General features: G+C 39.1%; 2 protein-coding genes across 2 annotated transcripts; both read left to right on the forward strand.

The window, feature by feature from the left end:
- The first annotated feature begins 2051 nt into the window (after nt 1-2051).
- On the forward strand, nt 2052-17387 carry LOC135608337 (uncharacterized). The gene is made up of 19 exons (XM_065101081.1): nt 2052-2336; nt 3463-3490; nt 3685-3785; nt 5082-5285; nt 5384-5627; nt 6845-7020; nt 7606-7688; nt 8647-8719; nt 9246-9311; nt 9429-9471; nt 10540-10679; nt 10853-11065; nt 12250-12334; nt 12416-12710; nt 13586-13844; nt 14058-14271; nt 15515-15735; nt 16467-16663; nt 16774-17387. The coding sequence occupies exons 1-18, from the start codon at nt 2211-2213 to the stop codon at nt 16614-16616; spliced, it is 2721 nt and encodes a 906-aa protein (XP_064957153.1). The 5' UTR covers nt 2052-2210; the 3' UTR covers nt 16617-16663; nt 16774-17387.
- Nucleotides 17388-20217: 2830 nt separating this feature from the next.
- LOC135608338 (putative kinase-like protein TMKL1) lies at nt 20218-22911 on the forward strand. Its single transcript, XM_065101082.1, has 2 exons — nt 20218-21850; nt 21946-22911. Exons 1-2 carry the CDS (start codon nt 20419-20421, stop codon nt 22584-22586), a joined length of 2073 nt encoding a protein of 690 aa, XP_064957154.1. The 5' UTR covers nt 20218-20418; the 3' UTR covers nt 22587-22911.
- Nucleotides 22912-24056: the final 1145 nt, after the last annotated feature.

Consider the following 24056-nt stretch of genomic DNA (forward strand, 5'->3'; position numbering starts at 1 on the left):
ACTTATCATTGTAAAATTTTTAACATGGTATCAGAGTTAGATGGTCAAAAACTTGATCTAAATGAGTCAAAAATAAAAAAAATAAGCTAGAAAAAAGGGATTGAGGTAGTCATGATACGATTTGATTGAATGAGGATGAATCACACTATTAACCACTTCGATATTAACCACTTCAATATAGACTAATTGTTTTTGTAAGATTTTCAATACTGCTGAAATTTTTTTTTCTTCTCTTTTTTCCATAAATAAGTTGGAAGTAAGCATTGGGCAAGTAACTTTTTGTATGAATAGAAATTTGAGATATTTCACTGCCAATGGATGAACAGTGAGCAGGAAATGTTGAAGGCAAGCTGTGGAAGACATTAACACTGGTCGGTGGTTACACAATTGGAGCCAGCAAAAGCCACACTGTAGATTGCAGTGTAAAGTAGGGCCAAACTCCAAGAACAGGTTTTAGAAGAGTGTCTTAACAATGCATTCTAATCTCCTCTCCTTCTGTGCACACAATAATCATGCAGATTTTTGGAGTTTATACCATCACTCTCTTTTAGCTTTTGAGATTCCCATCATTAAAGTGAATAATATGTAGACATTGGGTGAATGCAAGCAAAATCTGTGTGTGTGAAGTACATATGCTGATATGCAAGCAAGCATAGATTTCATGTCTAAAATACAATCTAAATCAATTTTAGCAGCAATTTTTTGGGGGCTTAAATGATCTGCATGATTTCAGAAGCATCTATTTGGCCACTGCTAAATTGACAGAAGAAAGGTCAACTGTCAGAAGCCTTGATAAAGTTGTCTACTTAGAACTGATGCTCTGATGCAAATTCAAAAATCCTGCATATTTGTCTTGTACTCTGCTAGAATTTATTATGATGAAATCAGGAAATCTGCTTTCTCTAATATTGGAACAAAAATGAAAGATCAGATCTTTATCCATCTAATGTATTTATGATTTTTGCTCTTGCCAATTCATGCAGAAAAATTCCCATTGGATTCGAATGTAATGAACATCTTGTAAATCTATTATGATGGCCATTTACTTTCCTATCTATAATGTTCTTAATGAAAGATGTTTTGACAAACATAACCTGTCTAATTGGTCAGCTGCTATTAGTTTCCTCATGTTACATTTCAGCCAGGTCTCATATTCTACCATCATCAGAAGAGAAGCTTGCCATCACATACTTGGAGTCTGCTGAAGATTGTAACTAGCAATGATGCTGTAGTCCATTTAGTCTGTATTTTTTGTTCTTTTCTATTGTCATTTTCTCTTTCCTTTCTGCTGTTTTTGTTCTTTTATCTGAACACAAACACAGATTTATTTGGAGGATACATCACAGCAAGACCACATCATGATTCTATCATGCTGTTCTCTTTCTTTGCATGCTTAACTCAGTAGTCGCCACTCTTCGATCTACCCCTCAAGAGCTTTGGTTTCATGGATCCTCAAATCTATTTCTTCCAACGAGCAATAGAAGAACAGAAGAACACACAGCAATATAATCGTTCAAAGATGAGAAACCCAGATATCTCCACATGCACACACAAGACAAGGAAGATAGCTACATCACAAGCAGCAGACTGAGATAGTAAACTGATCTTTCGACACTCGCTTGAACGTAGTAGACATCCGTAGTTCTCCTCATGCGTTCTCTGTATCTCCGTTAAGCTCTTCGCTTCGAAACGCCTTCGATTTCTTTCGAGTCCTACGTGAGTTCTTCGTCAGACCGCATGGGAGACTGAGTTCGTGATCCGATTACATCTACGAACGTTCCAAGTTCATATGGGATCCGTACCCGATTCATGGAATTCGGATCGGGTAAAGCCGCTTATCGGGTTCTTTTTAACCCGTAAGTGGATCCTCCTCTTCCAATTCTTAGCCAATAATACTATCAGTACTCGGGATCAAGAACGAACGGTATACTATTGGTCGTTGATGTGGGGCCCGAAGTGAGATCCAATGACACCGTAGGTGAGCGAGATTAAGCGTCCGCAAGTAGGGAAACTTTTGCTCCCCCGGCCAAAAACCTAACGTCTAAAACCCACGTCTCCGCGCGGCGCCCCGAAACAAAGATTGCGGTGTTGAGCGGTTCGCTGCTTCTTCTCCGCCGCCCGCTGCTGGCTTCGCCGAGCTCCTCTTCTCTAGCCTTGCCTCGCTCTCGCATCTTGCTTCGCCCTCTGATCCACGAAGGGAGGGGAGACTGATGGGTATATTCGAGTCATATCGAGCGATCGGCTACATCACCAGCAACGTCCCCTTCGCCGTCCAGAGACTGGGGACGGAGACCTTCGTCACCGTCAGCGTTGAGAAGGCGTGGCAGATCTACAACGTGAGTTTTGTCTTCACTTGTTCTCTTCTTTGCCTCTTTTATTCCCTTTGTTTAGTACTCTGAAACATGCGCCATAATGTCTGCTTGGGTGTACCGTATTATATCTCCTTTTCTTCAAGAATTAGGGCTCACGTTGAATCTTCCATTGGAGTTGTCCTAGTTAGTCGATTCTGACTATGGAAACCATTCAGAAAAGGGTCTTGAATTTAGATTGGTAGTAACTAATACATTGGGCATAACATAGTGACATGAGAAGTGGCAATTTTTTGCAATATTATGTGAATATGTACTTCTTCCATGATGGTGGTGATGAAAGTAACGCTAGAGCGAGTCTTCACTAACGGGAGACAGATATAATCGTTGCTATTCAAGGTCAAGAACTTACATGTATGAGTCTGTTACCACAAAGGAAGTCCTTGGAATTCATAGACATAATGGAAAGGGTGATTTACATATGGAATTATGTCTGCACATTTACGTGGATCATCTGTTAAAAGAGACATTAGTAGTGTTTTCCATATGCATGACTGAAAAAAACGATTCATCTCAAAGAAACTTCAATAAGATACTTTGTTGTGCGGAGAGTTGACGATTCATTAATTTTATTGGTTACTCTTGGGGGATAGGTCTGAGCATTTATTCCCTTCTACTGCTCCTTGTCCTCCTCTAAGACCCTAACTTTGGTTGGTGTACTCAATATCTAACAATGCTAGGATCGCTGGTTGGTGTACCTACTCAAGAACTTCTGGAAATGGATCAGGCTGATCATTATTGTTGTTGGCCAATTCTGAATCCTTGCTGCTGGACCGTAGCTTTTTAATCCAACTTTATAATTTCTCATTAGGATATTCTCTCATTTTTGCCTTTATACATCTATTGTCAATTAGCATGAACTTTTAGGTATGTACATGATCCATATGACTGGTATCTTTGATATGATCCATATCTCTCATCGGGTCTGTTGTTCATGTATGCAAATGCCGTGTTAAAATTCTTAAGTTGGTGATACGCACATGACAGCACTTTTTATTTCTACAACTATCACAATCATTAAGGTGACACTTTTGATATTGTATTTATTGTTTTTTCTTCTTTTCTCATCTAACCTTTGGTCTTTCTCTTACAGTGTGCCAAATTGACTTTGGTGCTTGGAGGTAAGATTCAACATCTTAAATATTCTTCTTTTTTTCAGACATGTATCACTTAAAATTTGATGTTTTCTCATCTAACCTGATTCTTTAAAGTTCTATTGCCCTGTGACATTTGCCTTGCAGTTTTTACTTTGTTATGTTATGGCTAATGCTTTTTCCTTTTTCTTTTGAATATGGTGCCAAAAAATTCATGGTAGGTCCTCAATTGCCAAAGAAGATCAGAGCTCTTGCATCTTACAAGGACTACACTTTTGCTGCATATGGAACTAATATTGGAGTTTTCAAACGTGCACATCAGGTTTGTATTCAGAAGAGGATCAACCTTTGGCATGAGTACATGTTATGAGCTATGCTTTCTCCTTTATGAATGCTTTAATTATTAAAACTTTGTAATTTAATGAAACTTCACCTAACATTGTAATTTACTTGGTATTGGTTAATTAAGATAAAATTGTTCAGCTATAGATCTGGTCAAGTCAATATTCTAATATTTGAGAAAGCTGTGGTGTATATATATATATATATATATATATATATAGATATAGGTGCTAACTCCGTGCTGTGTGCGATTGGCATGGACCCAATCAAGCTCTTACTTTTGCATGTAACTGGGTGTCATGCTTGAGTCAGATTATGTTTCATGCCAATCAGTAAGAAACTTAAAAAGGACATTGTATACCTTATTTTGTCTTTTCCAAAGTCTCAAAGTTTGATCAGTTAGGGATTATCTACTTATTGAGACACGGGGTTGAAAGCTAATAACTGTTGAGTTTTGGGATATCTTGTTATCTTGAGAAGTAGGAAGGTATGTAAAAAATGCAGTTGCGTGGAGCATAGAGTAGAAAAATCAACAAATTATAGTGATATCATAGGTTAAAAACCATGTGGTTATTGATTATAAAAATTTCTTGTGTGATTTCACTTGATGTATTATCTGGGTCTGGCCTGGGTTTATCTTCCATAAAAAGGGTGAGAAAGAAGATGAGGACCTTCACTACAAGCACTGATGTAGTGCATGTTGGTCTTTGACTATTAAATTATCATGCTTAACATGACTAAGTGGTGGAAAAAGGTTCATCTACCCTTCCACACATTTTTGAACTGAAGGCTTTTCTATATATTTCATTATTTTGGTTGTCATAATCACAGTTGTTCATGATGTTTATATCATGTTACACAAATTTCCTTTTTAAAATAGTTTCAGTATCATAATGCAACAGTGAACTTTATATTCACCATGAAACTTCCAAACATGTGCATCATATTTGGGCAAGGCATGAGGGTAACTTGGCTATCCAGCCAGCTATATTGATGGGATGAATTTGGTCAACAATGATGATTACAGCTATAATGAGTGTGATAATGAACAACTCTAACAAATCGTGTTCAAATCTCAAATCTACTTTGCATTACGTGTAGTATAATCTAGTTAGTAATTTCCTTGCCTAAGTATGCTCTATGAGCTTCCTCTTTTGTTTTGACTACTTGATGCTTATTGACTGTCAATTGTTACTTAAAGAAACAGTTTTTATCTTCTAAGCTTAAATGGTAGTAATCAGGTTTTTTTGCCATTTCGCTATCTTATTTTGAGCAGATAGCCACGTGGAGCAGACATGAAGAAAAAGTTAATCTTTTGCTCGTATTTGGAGATCATGTCTTGAGTATTGATGTTAAAGGCAATATATTCATTTGGTCCTTCAGAGGAATGGAGCTGAACCATGAACCAGTTGGGCATATTCTGTTGGATGACAAATTCTCCCCAAGTTGTATTATGCACCCAGATACTTACCTTAACAAGGTTGCTGATAACTTGTTCCTGCCACTAATGCTAGCTAAATGAGATTTGACTTTGAATATGACCTTTTATCAAGAAACTAAATGTTATACTTAAATCAGGTTATTATTGGTAGTCATGAAGGTCAGTTGCAGTTATGGAACATCAGCACAAAGAAAAAGCTTTTTGAATTTAAAGGATGGAGTTCATCTATTTGTAGTTGTGTTGCCTCACCTGCACTTGATGTAGTTGCAATTGGCTGCTCTGATGGAACCATTCATGTCCATAATGTGCGTTATGACGAAGAATTGGTTTCCTTCACACATTCTACACGTGGTGCTGTGACTGCCTTATCATTCAGAACTGGTACTTGGTTTCACTTATGTGTTCTTTAACTGATAAGTTGTTAATTGTTAAATAACTTGGTGCCAGTTGTTATGATAGAACTTAAACTTAGTCATGTTTCTTCTTGCTGTATATTTTTCTTAGGCAATTGGCTCTTACCCTTATACACATATATTGGTTTTGTGGACAAAATCCTTGTTTGTTATCAAAAAGCTTCTGGGAAGACCTTGCTTTTTTGCTACTAATTTGCAATAACAGGTTTGGATAAATCCATAAAATCTAAATTTACACAGAAATTTTCTGTTTGGAAAAGAGAAATTTTTTGTCATCATGTCATGAGCACTGAAGAATGATGCTTATGGATTTAGTGGATTAAGCAAAATCTGTGAAAAGTTACTGAATGTGGTGCTGCTAATTGTCTATTTGATGTGTTTTACATTTATTTTAATGTAAAATCTATTGTTTAATGGATCATGGCAATAATGTTATAATTATTATTTCTCTTCTAATGTAGCCCAATCCAAGATTTTTTTCTGATTGATTGAGTCTGAATATTTTTTTAAATTCTTTAAAGTTTTTAAGAAATTTCTTTATCAGCTTTAAATGTTGGGTTTGGTTGATAAGTCTTAATGTATCACCCTTTCGACAAGATTTTATCTTTAGGAAGTTTTATATGTCTTTGAACTGGGAGAGGATGAGATCAAGTCCTTGTCTTATCCTAACGTAGTAATGATTGAACAGTTGATCTATAAATAAATCCTTAGAGAGCTTAAACATGTTTGGCGTTGGCAATGATGAATTTTTCTCTTCTTCCTTCTCTTCTTCTTGTTCTTCCTCCTCCTTCCTCCTCTTCCTCTACCACGTTCTCTCCTTCTTCCTCTTTCTCCTTCCTCCTCTTCCTCCAATGTGCCTTCATCTTCTCCTCCTTCTTTATCTTCAAGATACCAGTACATACAGGTGTACTGTGTGTCAGTATACCGATATGTACAGTTTATGTACCAGTTTGGCCAGTGACCAGTACACAAAATGGCAATCCTTGGTAATTTAATTAGTATATCTAATCTGGCTTTGTTTGAAGTGAGTTGCTATTATCGGACATCATACTTTGGTAATATATTCTGTTTAAAAATTTACCAGAATAATTCTACTGTACATCCTGACAAATAGCACAAATTTCAGTAACTTATAACATGAAGGCAGTGATCTTGTCCTTAATATACTTCTTTTTATTATGTTAGATGGGCAGCCTCTTCTAGCATCTGGGGGTTCATCAGGTGTTATAAGCATATGGAATCTGGAGAAAAGAAGACTTCATTCAGTGATAAGGGATGCTCATGATGGATCAATTATTTCGCTCCATTTTTTTGCCAATGAACCTGTTTTGATGAGTTCAGCAGCAGACAATTCAATTAAGGTGTCATTTTAAATTAATAATTTTAAATGCTGCTACAATTTTGTATAACCCTTGTCTTTAATTTTGTTAGCTCTAGTTATTATTTACCTAATCTCATATTGGGCATTTTGTGTGTGTATTAGGCCCACTAGGAGGGTGGGTATAGATAGATTGGTATCTCAATGAAATTGGTATTTTAATATGCATTGCTTGATAATAGGATTGCATCAGTTATCCATTGTGACAAGAGTCCTAAACATTTTCTAGCTTCCATGTTGCTTGTAGTCAATTGTGAAGGTTATAGAGAATGGACAACAATTTGTTTGCATTTTCTTTTTTCTCTTTCTTGTTTAGCCAAAAGGGTAGTTTATGTGGCCAATAGTTGAGTGTACCTGCCAAAATGTACACCATTATTCCATTAATCCATCATTCATGTATATCAATGATTTTATGTCAACTTGGATATGTATTTAGGTTTCTATTTTTTACAAAGTAATCTTTGCTATTCTTTGTGAATGTTTTACATTAATTCTTTGTTTTCTGACTGCTTAGAAGTAATAGAGGCTTTCTTCTTTTGCTCCATAACTTTTGGGTCATTTGTCACAGATGTGGATTTTTGATACAAGCGATGGGGATGCTCGTCTTTTACGCTTTCGAAGTGGTCATAGTGCTCCACCTCTATGCTTAAGGTGAAAACAAAAAGTTCCAATGTATTTTCTTGTTTTATGATTTTAATTACTGCCCTATTTATTGACAGTGTCTTATTTATCATCTGGAGGGTTTTGAATATCGATCCGTACCGGCATATAGAGCTCTGTTCGGTATGGTACATAACGGGTATGTACCGTCGGTACGTCCTGGTATGCCTCGGTAACGATCGAAATCCGGGGTGGTACTGGTTGGTACGCCCTGGTACCGTTCAAAACACTGGTACCACTAGGTGGAGGGTGGTCCGTGTATTAGTATCATCTCAAACCGGTACGTACTGCCCGTATTGGGCGGTACACATCGAAATTGAGAACCCTGATCTGGACATCCTTATTTGTTAGTAATATTTTTGCTTAATATTGATAAGGGTCTCTGCCCAAAGCCCTTTTCTTCTGTACATTTCGAGTAAGATTATTTTGACAAGTGACTCTTTTTCTTATGCAGCTTCACAGTTTTCCATGTCGGGAAATTAATATTTTGTTTTGTTTTTTACTCTGTTTTGTTGTTTCAAATTTCTGTTAGATTATCAGTAGTCATGGGAAACTAGTGTGGTTTTTGATTGGATTACATATGGCCATCATGGCTGTACAATTATAAATTCTATGACCAATATGGCTGCACAATATATCTCTAGGACCTGACTATGTGTCATTATAAACAGACATATGTGCCTAGTAAGGTTAATATAGCAATTTAATATTGTTTAACCATAATGAGATTCCTTTTAACTGTTTCTTTCTCATCTTTTATTATCATCGAGGAGATTGATTTGCTGTTTTTGATGTAAAACGTTTTCTATTCTTTTCCTCTCCCAATATCAGTGTTCAAATTTTTTGGACTGTCAGACTAGACTCTAGGTGGGACAAGATGGAATTGCAAGGAAGTATTGTTTTTTAAATGATTAACTTGAATAATATAATGAATCTGTGATGATGTCAGATTTTATGGAAATGGAAGGCATATTTTATCTGCTGGTCAAGATCGTGCTTTCCGCCTTTTCTCAATTATTCAGGTATGCCACTTTTCTATTAGCATTAGGCTCCTCCTTTTTCTTTGGGATTAATCTTACGGGCTTATTTGAACTAGGGTCAACTAGTACATTAGATAGTTTAATGATCAGTCTTTTTGGCATTTAGTTTCTAAGTTTCAATTAGCTACTGTACAAATATGATTTCTTTCTTTTAATTCTAGGAGTTGTCTGGAGTGGTTGTTGATCTGATGCATTTTGCATTTTATTCAGCAAATGTCAGAGCATCAGTGTAGCTTTTCTATTTGCCTGCATTGGTTGATCTCAGGCCAAAACATTTCTGACATGCTTATTGGTATTATAGAAATAGTCTATTGTAATAAAGTGCTAAACCAGATTGACATTATTCCCTTAACATTGCAGAACATGTATGCTCACAGCAACTGGATAAGTTGTTTTTAGAATCAAATATTTTTATTAAGACCATGCTTTTAACCTGTTCGGTGCTTCATTAGCTGAATTTTATACTTAGTATCTTACTTGCTATGTGTTGCTCATATTTGTTGAACAGGATCAACAAAGTAGGGAGCTTTCTCAGCGACATGTAACTAAAAGAGCAAAGAAGCTTAGGACAAAGGTATTCTGTGGAAGTTTCTGCTTTCTGAATATCCCTGATTTGTTGATTTTTTTGTGTTGGATCTTGTAAAAGGTCTGAGTCTTCACTTATCAGTTCCTTTCTGGTTGTATTCTTCAGGAAGAAGAAATCAAGTTGAAGCCTGTTATTGCATTCGATTTTGGTACGAATTGTTCTTTGATAAACGACTCTGATAAATGTCATTTTCGGCATGGACCCATTTATGAATACCTTTTTTGATAATATTCATGAAGACTTCCAAATAAAGAGTGTCTACCTTGAGTCGTTTTTTGGAAACAACTCGCTGCATTTGGTTTCACATTGAATTTTACATTCTAATGGTGAATGTTCAATAATTTTTCTAGTTATTTCTTCTAGAAGACTTATCCTAGAATTAATTGTCTAATATTATCTTCATTAGGAAAATACATTTCATGTCTAATACTGAATTAAATAATTTATTACTCAAGCCTGAGAATTTGAGAAAGTGATATTTAGTTAACCAAATATCTTAGTCTTGTTGTTTGTTTACTTTGCTAGAGATGGGAATGTATAAATTATGTGCACAATACCCTCTGTCATTATTTTAGCATGTCCCAATATTCCTGTAGAAATTTTAGCACAAGTTTTTTTTTTCACTGTGATGCATTTGAGAGTCATATTAATTATGAATTTTTTTTTGTGTTTTATTTATCAGGCATTTGTTTCTTCTTTGACAATGTATCCTGGCGACAGAATGAGATTGTTTTACTGAATTCAATTGGTTTCATTGTGTTTCCCCACTCACTTCGTTGGGATAAATATTAACTTCAGTTGCTGAATTACAAGTTATTTCCCTTACTATTTTGTTTTTCATTTGTTACCCCATGGATGTGCACCAATCTTCCATTTATTTTTATTTATTTAGCATTATTTATTTTGCTAAAGCTATGTAGATTATATCAATCATGGGTAACCTGAACCTGCTTGACAAGGACCAGAACTTCCTTATGCTGAACCTTAGTCTTGATGAATCAGTCTTTGCTTAGGCTCGTTCATGCTGCTGAAATTTGTCCGTGAATTGATGCCTACATTTTGCGTCTTCTATATAATCACTGCTAAACTTTATTTCGTATGATTTTCTTGCAAGTATCTTAGCATGCATTCATTTTTTTCAGTCTAACAAAATAAAAATTGGATTCTTTAAAATGGCCAAGTTCTATTTTATGATTTTGTATTTTACCAATTTCAGCCGAGATCCGTGAACGTGATTGGTGCAATGTTGTTACTTGCCATATGGATACACCACAAGCTTATGTTTGGCGGCTTCAAAACTTTGTTCTTGGCGAGCATATTCTGTCACCATCTGCTGGTGTCCGAACTCCTGTTAAGGTATACTTTTGTGAAGTGATTTAAAAAATCACTCTTTTTTTGCTTTGTTCAGTTGGAACCCTGAATTTGAAGATGAATTTTCTCACTAACTAAATTGAAAAACCTTTGCCAATGTCTTTGTAAATTGAAATTTATGATGAGTTTAATCTGATTATCTAATTGGTGTGTTTCAGGCTTGTGCAATAAGTGCTTGTGGTAATTTTGCTGTCTTGGGTACTCAAGGTGGTTGGATCGAACGGTTTAACCTCCAATCAGGAATCAGCCGAGGAACTTATGTAGATGTCTTTGAAGCACGACACTATGCACATGATGGGGAAGTGGTTGGAGTTGCTTGTGATGCTACAAACAGCACACTGATAAGCGCAGGGTATAATGGTGACATCAAGGTGTGCTTGCTGTCTGCACTGAGAATTTTGAGTTGATATGTATGTTTTTGATGATAGTTTTATTTGTGCCTATATAGTTGGTGTCCTACATGTTACTATGGTTTATTGGTACAAGAAGAAGAAGCTGTAATGTCTCAACTATTTGGGACATCCATATGAATCCTTTTCTGCCATTGGGCTTCTTCACAACACCACCACTGAAAACTAGGAGCTGTCAATTTTTTTATGGTAAACTCTTGTTGGTTTGTAAGTTGTCTAGAAGGTAATGGTAATTAGCCTAAAGTGGTTTTCCTTCCAGCTCTCTTGCATAATCCTTTTTGGCCCTAGATCACGAGAGATTAGTTTAAGTGCTTCAGAGTTCAGTCTATTAAGATGTCCAAGAAAGACAGACTTCATTAAGTTAAAAAAATAATGATTTGACTAGTATGTAATCTATGTGCTTTGCAGTAAATTAGAGAAGGTGAATGTATGGACAAGTACTAAGTTATGATAGACTTATAGATAGATTACGATCCCAACGTCACCTAAATGCTTGTTAATATTGTTATGAAGTATAATGCACACCCTTCCTATGCATATGAAGTATTACATGATCTGGTATCTAGTTGGGGTAATTCAAATGCCTCTAGGTGGATTTGCATTGTACTTTATAGTGATATTAACAGTTATAGTAGAGATTTAGGGATTTTTCTACTTAATTAATGTTCTTGTTCTGGAATCAGATGATTCTATCAGACGATTCATGTGAAGGATTGCCTTGTCATGGAATGGGAGCATGTTCATACCCTTCTGGCAAGGCAAGGAATCTTTATGTCATGTCTATTGGTACAGGTAAAAAATTTGCCTAGACACATGCAAAATACTGGCCAGACTTTTAGGATATAGTCAAAATTCTATATCAGCTTCAGTATTTAGAAAATAAGGTTTGACCTATTTGCTTCTATGTCATCTTCAATGCATGTGCTTTATCCAACAGCCAAAATAACTGATGCTAAGTGCTAAATTTTCTGATTCTACATATGGCAGTTCTCTTTCGAAGTTTTTGTCTCAACATCCTCCATATTAACCTTCAAAAGGATTGGTTGGTAGGATATGAATGCCACCTATTCTCACATGGTACCATAGGTCAAATTTAACTTGCATGGTTGAATTTCTTTCGGTCACAAATCCTGTATATTCTGCAGGTCTGGGATTTCAAAGGTTGTGAACTAAGATCCAGTTGGAAAGTTGGACAACATGTCATTAAGTTTGCATATCACCGAACAAATGGTAACTTTTTTTTTTGTGCAGTGTTCGAGTTTTCCTGCAGGAGCATATGATTTGACAAAAAAACATGATTTTATCTTTTAGGTCTGTTGGCAACTGTAGCAGATGATATGGTTCTCCGGCTGTACGATGTTCTAGCGCTGAGGATGGTTCGTAAGTTTGAAGGCCACACAGACCGTGTCACTGACTTGTGTTTTAGTGAGGATGGGAAGTGGCTTTTATCTTCGAGTATGGATGGAAGTCTTAGAATTTGGGATGTCATATTGGCAAGGCAAATAGATGCAATACATGTTGATGTTCCTATAACAGCATTATCTCTGTCTCCTTCAATGGATGTTTTGGCAACTTCTCATGTTGATCAAAATGGTGTATACCTTTGGTAAGTCTTCTGTTGGTCTATGTGCATTGAACTTTGATATAGAAAGATAAGGTTTGAACTTTTAAGTTCTTATTTATCAGTGATATATGCTACACTTACTATGTAACAGAAGCTTTCATACATTTATGTAGAAATAGAGTGAGGGTGAGCTTTGATACAATGATAAGGCTGCTCTTTTGTAACTTAGGTAATCAGGGTTTGATTTACCAAAACTTTTTCCTTTACTTATTGGGTTTATCCTTCTAGGGTAAAGTATAGTGTAGTTTAAGACATTCTTAAGATTTTTGCAACATGGTTTCAAATACTGATCTGTCTAGTCTATACCAACCTGTATTTGCTAACTTGAGGAAGGACCAGGATTGGACCATATGATCCAGTATTGGTTGGTATTTATATTTTTAATATTTTCTTAAGTTGATATCATGTGGTACTGGTAAACTGGTGCCATACCTGTCCAGTAAATTACTGAAACAGGTACCAGATTGAGATTAAAAACCTTGTTTGGCAATCACCCTAAACTGCAATTAGTAAATACAGGTTCAAATTGGAAAGAAAATTCAAAGATACCACTATTTGATATATTCATTTTATTTAATAATTTTATGATATATCATGCACCTATACACTATTATTGTTCCTCTTATGTGGCTGGGTTTTAGTGCTGACAGCAAATTTATGTGAACTGTGTGGTTTTTTAGTATTCTCTTTCTGGATCTGCTGCATTCTTTTATTCCATGTATAAGTCATTCTGGATTTTCTTTTTTGCCCTCAATATTTTCATACAACAGAAGATCTATTCTGTACTCTCAAGACTTTTGCTTGAAATTATACTGTTATTATGTACTCTCAAGTCTTCCGTACATCATATGTTGCAGGGTTAACCAGACTATGTTCTCTGGATCCACCAAGGTGGAATCTTATGCAAGTGGAGAACAAGTTAGGAATGTTCAAATGCCATCTGTTGCTCCAAAAGAAGGATCTGATGAGGAAAAATTGCTTAAAGCTGGGGATCTAAATCAAATACGGAACGCCTATCCTGTTCCTCATCTTGATAAACAGTTGCCTAAGCTTATTACACTGTCCTTGCTTCCTAGGAGCCAATGGCAAAATCTAACTAATTTGGACATTATAAAGGTTAGTTTGTTCTTGTTGAAGTTAATGAATTTAGCTGTAGAACATGCAGGCCCTTTTAAATTAAGCAGGCTGGTATTTCCTTTCAAAGGGAATTACCTGCCTTACCTATTCCTTATGTTATTAACCTGTGGTTTGCTCAGGGTTGCTAGTGACTTTGCAAGTGATTTTTGGCTAATGCCTCAGATGTCTTACTTATTTTCTCCTGAACTCCAGGCTCGTAACAAGCCAGTTGAGCCACCAAAAAAGCCAGAAAAGGCACCTTTCTTTTTGCCCTCAATTCCATCTCTTTCTGGGGAAATATTATTTAAGCCCAGTGGTGAAGCTACCGAAGAAAAGGATATGGAAAAGAAGATGATTGAAAAGAAGAAGTTGGACCTGTCTTCACAATTTATTCTGTTACTGCATTCTTGTATGGAGACAAAGAATTGTAAGTTCCCCACGATATAATTGCTACCAAAGTTTGAGAAGTAATAGGTATCAGAATTCCTCAGTTGTTAACCTATGGGTTGTCTTTTTATGATGTGTTTTGGTTTCCAGCATTTAACTGCATTAGTTTCTGCAGCAGAATTAAGTACATTTTGTTTCCTTTGTATAGTCAGTCTTTTGATATATACTAATTAATGTTCACATAAGCAAGGAATGGAATCTCATCCTAGGTCAGACCAGTACGTATTGCCTTACTAGTGTATCAACACAGTTTTTCAGTATGTACCAAAGAGGAAGAAGAGAAGGTGGTGGAGGAAGAGAAAGAGGAGGAAGCATACCTGAGGTCAGTGGTATGTGGTGGGTGATAGGGATGTAGGCAACGGCAGATGGGAATGGGCTCCATGCATATGGAGAAGAGGGCTCATGATTTCGGCTCTGCACATATGGAGAAGATTGCTAGCCCTAATTACGTATGGACCGGACTGCTCGAAATGATGGCAGCCCTAATTACATATGCACATAAGCTCTCACCTTACTGAAATTCATAGTAAACCATTTGCTTATGATATTAATTGTGCCTATCTTACTTAGTTGGACACAGTATCTAATATGGATATTAGTTTTGCTTCCCTTTTATGCCTACGCATGTAGCACCCCTAATGGCTATATGATGTCTGTTGAACTGGGTGCTTTGGGCTAAAATGATGGATTGGGCAAAATTAGTCATCTCAGTGTTGGATTATCTTTTTCTTCTTCCAGTGCATATTGTTCTTGAATCCTTCTGATGTTAACCCAGGGCCTGTCAACTGAGCATTTGTTAATTTTGGATTTTTCGCTAAGTTATCTGTATTATTAGGTTATGTTCAAAATATACGAGGACATGAAAAAATCAGAAGTAGATGGTAAAAGTGACTCTTGATTTAGGAGTTGCAATCTCAGTATACCCTGGCACTTCACTGATGTTTGCAATTGCATTTTTACATATGCACTTGATTTGAGAATTTCCTATAATTCTGTTGCTGGTCTTCCAGCAAATTGTCAAGTGTCATTTTCTCTCTCGTGTACGGAGAACTGCACAAATATCATGGTGAAGCTTCTTAGAATTCTCCTCTGCCACCATGGTGCTATCCTGTGGCATTTACTATTACTCTATGGAATCTGGCAATTTTCGTTCTTTTTAGGGTTGCATTGCTGATTATTTTTTGAATCACATGGTTGAGCTTTTTGTAAATGTTCTATTGCAGTTTCAGCATTCACAGATTATATTAAAGGTTTATCTCCCTCGACTCTGGATTTGGAACTCCGTATGTTACAGATTATCGATAATGATGATGATGACATGGAAAGTTTAGATGAGAGATCAGAACTAGAGTCTATTGGAATGTTGTTGGACTACTTCATCCATGAGGTTTCCAGCAGGAATAACTTTGAATTTATTCAAGCTGTTATTAAATTGTTTCTGAAGGTATGTTTTTATCTGGACCACCACTTATATAACTTGTAACTGCAGCTGAGGTTTTTAACGCTTAAAGATTTAAGAAAAATGATTTTTGTCCGTGAAGTGCTAACTGGATATGTGTGTGCACCATTTACAGTCGAGGGGTGTGTATTGTGTATCTGGGCATGTGCATGTATTGTATATTTGTGCATTCGTATGGCCGCATATACCATGAAGATGATGTTTTTGCCTATAAGTAAAATTTAAAAAATGCAAAAAACCTCTTTGCTTTATACAACAGGAAATTAAAAAAAAAAACTTCTATGCATCTATGTAATGAATTAAGGCGTTAGGTTAAGGAAAACGAAGATGAATTATCCAAGAATTTTGATCAAAGTATCCTATAGGTGATAGTTTCCAACTATTTGAGGTCACTTACAATTTTAGCTTCATTTTTCCACTGCTACTTGGATCTGATTCTTCTAATCACTACTAAGATCTATGATAGGATTTAGAAACAGAGACTGTATTTGTTCAAGTGGTACATGAGCTGATTTATTTACTGACTACTAAGGTCTATAATAGATGTATCTAACCATTCTCATATTGAATATGCCAAAATTGTTTCTAGGTTTTTTTCCTTTCAAAACCATCATGTTCTTGAGGACTGTTTCTTCTGGGGTTATAGGAGTTGTCTAGATGAATTTATAGGTTTGTATTAATGCACTATATTTTCTTCATTTTTTTTGGCAAACCAGATTCATGGTGAAACAGTGCGACGTCGTTCAACATTACAAGAGAAAACAAAGAAGCTTCTTGAAGTGCAAAGCTCAGTGTGGCAGAGGGTAGACAAAATGTTTCAGAGTGCCAGATGCATGATCACATTTCTCAGCAATTCACAGTTCTGATTGACAGATGCCTTGTGTTTTGTGCTGCATTTTTATGTATGGACAAGGTTAGTCATTTGGTTGCTTATATATATATGCCTAACAATATTGATATTTGATAGTCATTTGGTTGATCCATAAGTTGCATAGTTACATATTTCTATGATGTGCAATGCAGAACTGTAAGTGTATATGGTGGACTAGAGTAAGTCTTATCGCCTGAAGTTACACTGACTACATACTCAGATTCAACTTGTAGGAAGACTCCACTTACAAACTCTGGTTAACCCCATATCGCAGCAAGTCTTGCACTGGAGAACTGATTGGCCATCAGATTTTGGTTAAGAATGCAGAGGTCATGAATGACTGCTTAAGCCAGATTCAAGTTTTGGCATCCTAGTTTTGCTAAACTTTTGACCCGTGGTTACATCAGTGTTCCAGAATTCTCTCACCGTGTCTGCCTGCAAACCCCTCAACTGTAGTTTGCTCTGATCTTTCAACTGCTGGATGATGCCGAGGAACTGCAGAAACATCGGAAGCTTGCCTCCCAAACTTAATTGTATTTCCAGTTATTTTTTCCCAATGTGTTGAATATTGTATTCTTTGAGCTGAAAGATTAAATGAGTAAATTCAAAGACAACGGGTAGGGGGTGCTCATGACTTTATTTGATTCAATTTTGAAACACCAATTAAGCTGTGTAATATTTATGGGTGTCCCTATATCTTGATTTTGTTCATTCTTTGCACATAATGTGTATTTGATAATCTCATTTTGGTTGATTTTTATGATCATTTTAATCTAATAAATACAGGTTGTTTGTAGTCATCGTACAATGATCAAATTGTTCAAAAATAAATGATCCAGGCAATCATTTTGGGGTTTTTTTTAGTTCCGTTGGAGTGACCGCCTTTTTTTTAGTTCCGTTGGAGTGACAGCCAATACAACATCGGACTCGTGTGACAATGGATGGATAAGCTTTTGAGGTAGTATTTAGGAATGATTTGTTATTTTATTTCGTAAGTATTTATGAGAAGTTTTGATTGTGATATATCTTAGATCCTTTGTCGGATCGATATTTACTTATGAGATTAATCGGATAAGAGTATCGTACAATTTAAAAAAATATCTATATAAATATAATATTTCAAAATTGCAATGATACTCACACACATGACCAAACGTAAACAGTGGTGAAAACATTTCACTCCACAGGCAACTAAAGCTGCTTCATCTGTCAAGCATACTTGCGTAACATCTGAAGTCTACGAGACCTCAGGTCAACTCTGCAGCTCCACCAGGCATGCCTAACATTGCTACATACCACTGTTGACTTGTATGTTGATGCAGTAAACCTGTGAGAACAAAAGAACAGTACGAGTTGCTGAAAGGTCGCTAAAAAGGTTCATTCAACTGTTCATGTACTAAACACAGGACTGTCTCTCACCGAGTTCAGTAATAGTGACAACCTTAAGTGTCAGAGGTCAGCAACTGAGTTGCATCCTCCATTTTTCATCTCATACTAAACTATTAACAGCTCAAGTTCTTAGAATAAATGGAGTCAGAATAGATCATCCTCATCGGACGAGACGTTCATATTGTTTGGTGCTTCTTAGTTGAGCACACATGATATAAGTAACCATTGCTACTACTCATTGTGTTGTCACAAAGTACATTGTTGTGTGAACAAATCGGTCAAAGGTTTAAGTGTTTGGAATTGTAAATGGAGGATCTCTTGGGAAGCCTCAAACATGGATTGCTGTGCCATTTCCCAGGTAAACAATGACATGCCTGTGAGATGAGTGTTTGTTCTTGGTTCACCTTTACTGTCTTTTCATTTCATAATACAATTCAAGATCTGGTGTCTTCCATCTCCTTGTTTTCTTTCTAAAAGACAAGAGCTTTCCTCCTCAAAGCTGACCAATCCAACAAAGCCTCACTCAAGCGTGCCAAATTTTATAATGAAGAAATCTTTCTTGCAGATATTGGAGTGTTTCATATCCTCCTTCCATTTCTGAAGATATTAGAAGAGGAGACAGAGAGAGATACATATATATATATATATATATATATATATATATATATATATATATATATATATATATATATATATATATGATTAATGGATTTTTTTTTGGAAAGGTGAAAAAAAGTAATAACCAAATGATATAAGGTGAAAGAAAAGAATGTAGAGATCTCTTTATGTTCTCTTACTTCTACCTCACTAAACTGGGCTACTGCAGTAAATTTGATTTTTAATCCTTTTCTCATTTCTGAATTTAATAGAGAGAAGAGAGAGAGAGATTAAAGGATTCTTTGGGAATGTGAAAAATGGTAATAAACAAATGATATAAAGTTAAGAAAAGACTGTAAAGTTTTCTTTATGTTCAGTCTTACTTCTGCATCACTAAACTGGACTACTGTAGTAAGAAAAATTTATGATGAAGTAATCTTTCTTGTAGATATTAAGTGTTCAGCATCCTTCTTCCTTGTACTGAAGCTAATAAAAGAGGAGAGAGAGAGAGAAAGATCTGAATTAATGGATTCTTGGAAAGGTACAAAATGGCAATAAACAAATGGTATAAAGCTAAGAAAAGATTGTGGAGGTCTTTTTATGTTCACAGGCTCACTTCCACCTCACTAAACTGGGTTGCTGCAGTAATAGTTTCAGTGAGGAAGGAGGGCAAAAGGTTCCTCATGGCCTTTACCTATGAATGCTTAGCCTTCCATTCTCTGGGTTGTCCTTGTTCACATCATGAAATGAGCTCATCTAGCTTTACTCTTATCCTCTCTACCTCAAACTCAAACTCCAACTGTTCTTTCTGCAGGAACAATCATATCCACTCATGTTTGACTATAAGAGTGTTTGACTATAACTTTCACTGTACTTCTATTCAACAAAAAGAGTGTTTGACTATAACTTTCACTGTAGTTCTCCTTTCAATTTTAATACAACAGTCTGAACTCATCTTCAAATTTGCAGTTTACTTTCTCACAAGCTTCTGTTTCTCCAGAGAACATGACATTAACATTTTAGAGCAACTTCATATCTAATTGAGCAGTACTTCTTAGAGAATTTACACAGCTTCTCTCTCAACATTTTTTACTAAGACTGAGGGCAAAGATTTCAGACAGCTTTTGGTGTTCATGGGGGCAAAAAAGGACACCAGCTTCTTTCCCTCAATCAAACACCTTGTGGGCACCCAAGCCCTTCGTGGGTTCTCTGAATCTGATACCAATATCTGGAGCTCCTGAGAGCATCATTGTACAGGCAAAGGGGAACAGCTCTGGCACCTGAGATGAATTGGTTTTCTAGAGAGAGAGAGAGAAGGAAGAAATTACTCGGTAAAACAAGCTTCAAGAAGTACCGGCTTGGAAAAGGAAGCCCCAAAGCAGCCAGCGGACCACACCATTGCAGTCGCCCCACGTTACCCACCTACCAACCTTTTCATCGACTCCATTTCCGTCCATCCCAGTGGGCCCAACTCTTATTAGCCGGTGGGTTCTGGCAGTAGGTGGGACCCGATCCTGAGGTGAGACAGGTGTGGGTTTACTTTGCGAGTGACTTTAAGAAATTTCTGCTGCCTAAGCCCTCAATCAAAACCCACCATCTTCGTCTGCCTTCTTCCCCTGTTCTCACAGCCCTCTCTGTCTCTGTCTCTCTCTCTCTCTCTCTCTCTCTCTGCGGTCTCTCCGGCTCTCTCTATCCTTCACAGCGAACCATAAAAATCCTGTTCTTTTTGGTTTCTGCACTCATCGCATCGGCTTCTCTCCGCTCCTCTCCTCTCCTCTTTCCTCTGAGAACTGCCTTCGTTGCCTTCCAAAATGCCTTCTTTGCGTTCAAAACTTGCTCCTTTTCCTATCTTTTCTCTTCTACCTCGCTCTTTCTCCTCCGCCTTCTGCTGGTTCTTCTTCTTCTACCTCGCTGTGTTCTTCTTCTCCTTTTCTTGCTCAGAGGCCGCCTCGGCCGACGTTGTCCTCCTCCTCAACAAGATAAAGCCCGCCCTCCAAGGATCCGCAGCCAACGCCGAGCTGTCCTCTTGGAACGCCTCCCTCCCACTCTGTCTCTGGCGTGGCCTGGGATGGTCTGTGGGTGCCAGCTCCGCAGTGCTCCGGTGCGAAGTCGATTCGGCCCTTCGCTCCAACCTTTCCCTCTCCTCGGACCCCTCTCTCCGCCTCCTTTCCATCCGCCTTCCAGCCGCCGCCCTCGCTGGCTCCGTCCCGCCGGAGCTCGGCCAGTTTTCCTACCTCGAGGTAGTATACCTCGGTGTCAACTCCCTTACCGGCACCATCCCGCTTGAGCTTGGGAACGCCCCTGCACTCGCCGACCTTGACCTTTCCAGCAACACCTTGGACGGAACCCTCCCGCCCTCCATCTGGAACCTCTGTGACCGCCTCATGTCGCTCCGCCTTCACGGCAACAACCTCTCTGGTGCGGTTCCTGACCCCGCGGAGCCCAGCTCGAGCTGCGACAAGCTTAAAACTCTGGACTTGGGCAACAACCGTCTTCAAGGATCCTTTCCCAACTTCATCACCAGGTTCGGTGGGCTGGAGGAGCTCGACCTCAGCAGCAATCTCTTCTCCGGCTCGATTCCAGACTCGCTTGCGGGTCTCAGAAGCCTGCAAAAGTTGAATCTTTCTCACAACAACTTCACTGGGGCATTGCCCGCGTCGTTCCAGGAGTCCAGTTTCACGGCGGAGGCGTTCCAGGGGAACAACCCGAGTTTATGCGGCCCACCACTGGGGAAATGCGGGTCAAGTTCCGGGCTGAGCGCCGGCGCCATCGCAGGCATAGTTATCGGGCTGCTGGCTGGGGCGGTGGTCCTGGCGTCGGTGTCCATCGGCTGGGTGCAGGGGAGGAAGAGGCGGAACAGGGAAAGGAAGGCGGACGAGGTGGAGGATATGGTGTTCGAGGAGGACGGGAACAACGGTGCGGAGGGGAAGCTGGTGGTGTTCCAGGGCGGCGAGCACCTGTCGCTCGAAGAGGTGCTGAACGCCACCGGGCAGGTGATGGAGAAGATGAGCTATGGGACGGTGTACAAGGCGAAGCTGGCCGACGGTGGGAACATTTCCCTCCGGCTGCTGAGGGAAGGCAGCTGCAAGGATCAAGTTGAGTGCTTGCCGGTCATCCGCCAGCTCGGCCGAGTTCGGCACGAGAACCTGTCGGCGCTGAGGGCGTTCTACCAAGGCAAACGAGGGGAGAAGCTCCTCATCTACGACTTCCACGTCAACAAATCCCTTCATGAGCTCCTCCACGGTTAGTCCATTAGCCGTCCCCCGAAATCTCTCCTTTTCTCCATCTGATCACATACAGTCATCACAGCTTCGTGCTTCGATTCGATGTCTCTGCAGATAACAGAGCAGGGAAGCCGCAGCTGAACTGGGCTCGCCGGCACAAGATAGCCCTCGGAGTGGCGCGGGGGCTCGCCCACCTCCACACCGCCCTGGAGACGCCGATCACGCACGGAAACGTGCGGTCCAAGAACGTGCTCGTCGACGATCACTTCGTGCCGCGTCTCGCCGAGTTCGGGCTCGACAAGCTGATGGTGCCGGCGGTGGCCGACGAGATGGTGTCCGCCGCCAAGTCAGACGGATACAAGGCGCCGGAGCTCCAGAAGATGAAGAAGTGCAACCCGAGGACGGACGTGTACGCCTTCGGGATACTGCTGCTGGAGATCCTGATGGGGAAGAAGCCGGCGAAGGGGAGCGGGAGGGACGGCGACGGGGCGGACCTGCCGTCGCTGGTGAAGGTGGCGGTTCTGGAGGAGGCGACGATGGAGGTGTTCGACGTGGAGGTGGTGAAGGGGATACGGAGCCCGATGGAGGAGGGCCTGGTGCAGGCGCTGAAGCTGGCGATGGGGTGCTGCGCGCCGGTGGCGTCGGTGAGGCCGGACATGAACGAGGTGGTGAAGCAGCTGGAGGAGAACAGGCCTCGGAACAGGTCGGCGCTGTATACTCCCACCGACAGGAGTGAGATCGGGACGCCATTCTGAGGCCATGCCAAGCCACTGGAGCTTCTTCTTCTCATTGGATCGGTTGCTGCTGCAGTGCTGCTTCCAAAGGGATGAAGAAGAAGAAGAAGAAGAACATGTGATAAGAGTAGAGAGAGAGAGAGTAATGCTGGTGAGAATAGTGGATTGCTTAGTTTGCTGCTACACAGTGAAACCTTCAGTCTGAAGAGTGTCTTTTGTTGGATGAGGAGAAGGCAGATGAACTCTTCCTTCTTCTTCTTCCTTGAGCTGATGACCAAAATTGATGGCATTATGTATTCTGTGGATCTTTTCAGAAGAAATTGTGAGTCCTTTTGGTTTGATAGCAGCCATATTTGTTTGTGTACAAGAGATGGGTGACAGACATGTTTGTTCTAAAGCTTTGATAGCTTGTCACTGTGAGTGGATGGTTTGGATGTGCACTGAAACCATTATTTTGTCCTCTCCTCTCATGTCTGAAGAGGTTCTTTTCTTGGACAGCAAAGATGGATCAACTCTTCTTGCTTGAGCTCATGCCCATGATTTGCATTATTGTGTTTCTTGGTTCATCTTTCTGGCATCAAAGGAAGAACTTTGTGAATTTATAAGATGATTCTATGGTGCTTATTCATGTCACTCGATCCTTTTGTAAGAGTGTTTTTTGACAATTTAACATGATCGTAGCAAATTTTAGGAAAATCCAGTAAGAGAATAGAATTTTTATCAATAGATATTTTTATATTTCCTTTTCATTTCACATCAAATGGATGACATAAAAATCTTAGCTATAAAAATTGAACAGAATGAAATTTATGCTTGCTTGAAAGATCCAATAAATAAAATGTTGTCCACAAGTTGTATGATGAGATGGTCGACGCCGTGCTCGGTAGACTCCGAGCTCAAGTCGTACGGTTGACGGCATCCGCGAGGCTTTGAGACGGTGGACAGAGACCGCCGCAGTACGGTTGACGGCATCCGCGAGGTTGGTGGACAGAGACCGCCGCCGTGCGGTCTCTTCCGGGTGCGGGGAGATTAGGGACTCCCGTGTCTCGGCCGAGGGACCAAACACGAAGAGGTGGCCAGCCGTTTGGCTTCCTTTTGTGGGTCCCATGTGTGGGTCCGAAACACTGGCGAATAGAAACTAACGCTTTTGTGCTCGGTGGTTCGGGAAGGTTACGGCAGCTGCAAACCGCGAGCATCTGCTCCACCTACCCCCAATTCCTTGAGTCTTCTTACCTCGATGTTGCGCAATGTGAAGAGGAGAAATTGTTGGATGGGCAGACTACTTTATTTTTTACCATATACTGCCCAACTTTTCCCATTAGTATGATAGACACTAAAAAAATGACACCTACCCATTTATGATTTATTAATTCAAGAACATAAAAAACACCTAATTGTCAAGAGGTCAATAATTTAGACTGTCTTTTACGTAATGAAAGCAAGTTTTCAATTTGTCTTTGTTGATTAGGCATGTTAAACGCTTGTCTATAA

This window comes from Musa acuminata, chromosome BXJ2-3 (assembly GCF_036884655.1).
Source record: "Musa acuminata AAA Group cultivar baxijiao chromosome BXJ2-3, Cavendish_Baxijiao_AAA, whole genome shotgun sequence".
Classification (NCBI taxonomy): domain Eukaryota; kingdom Viridiplantae; phylum Streptophyta; class Magnoliopsida; order Zingiberales; family Musaceae; genus Musa; species Musa acuminata.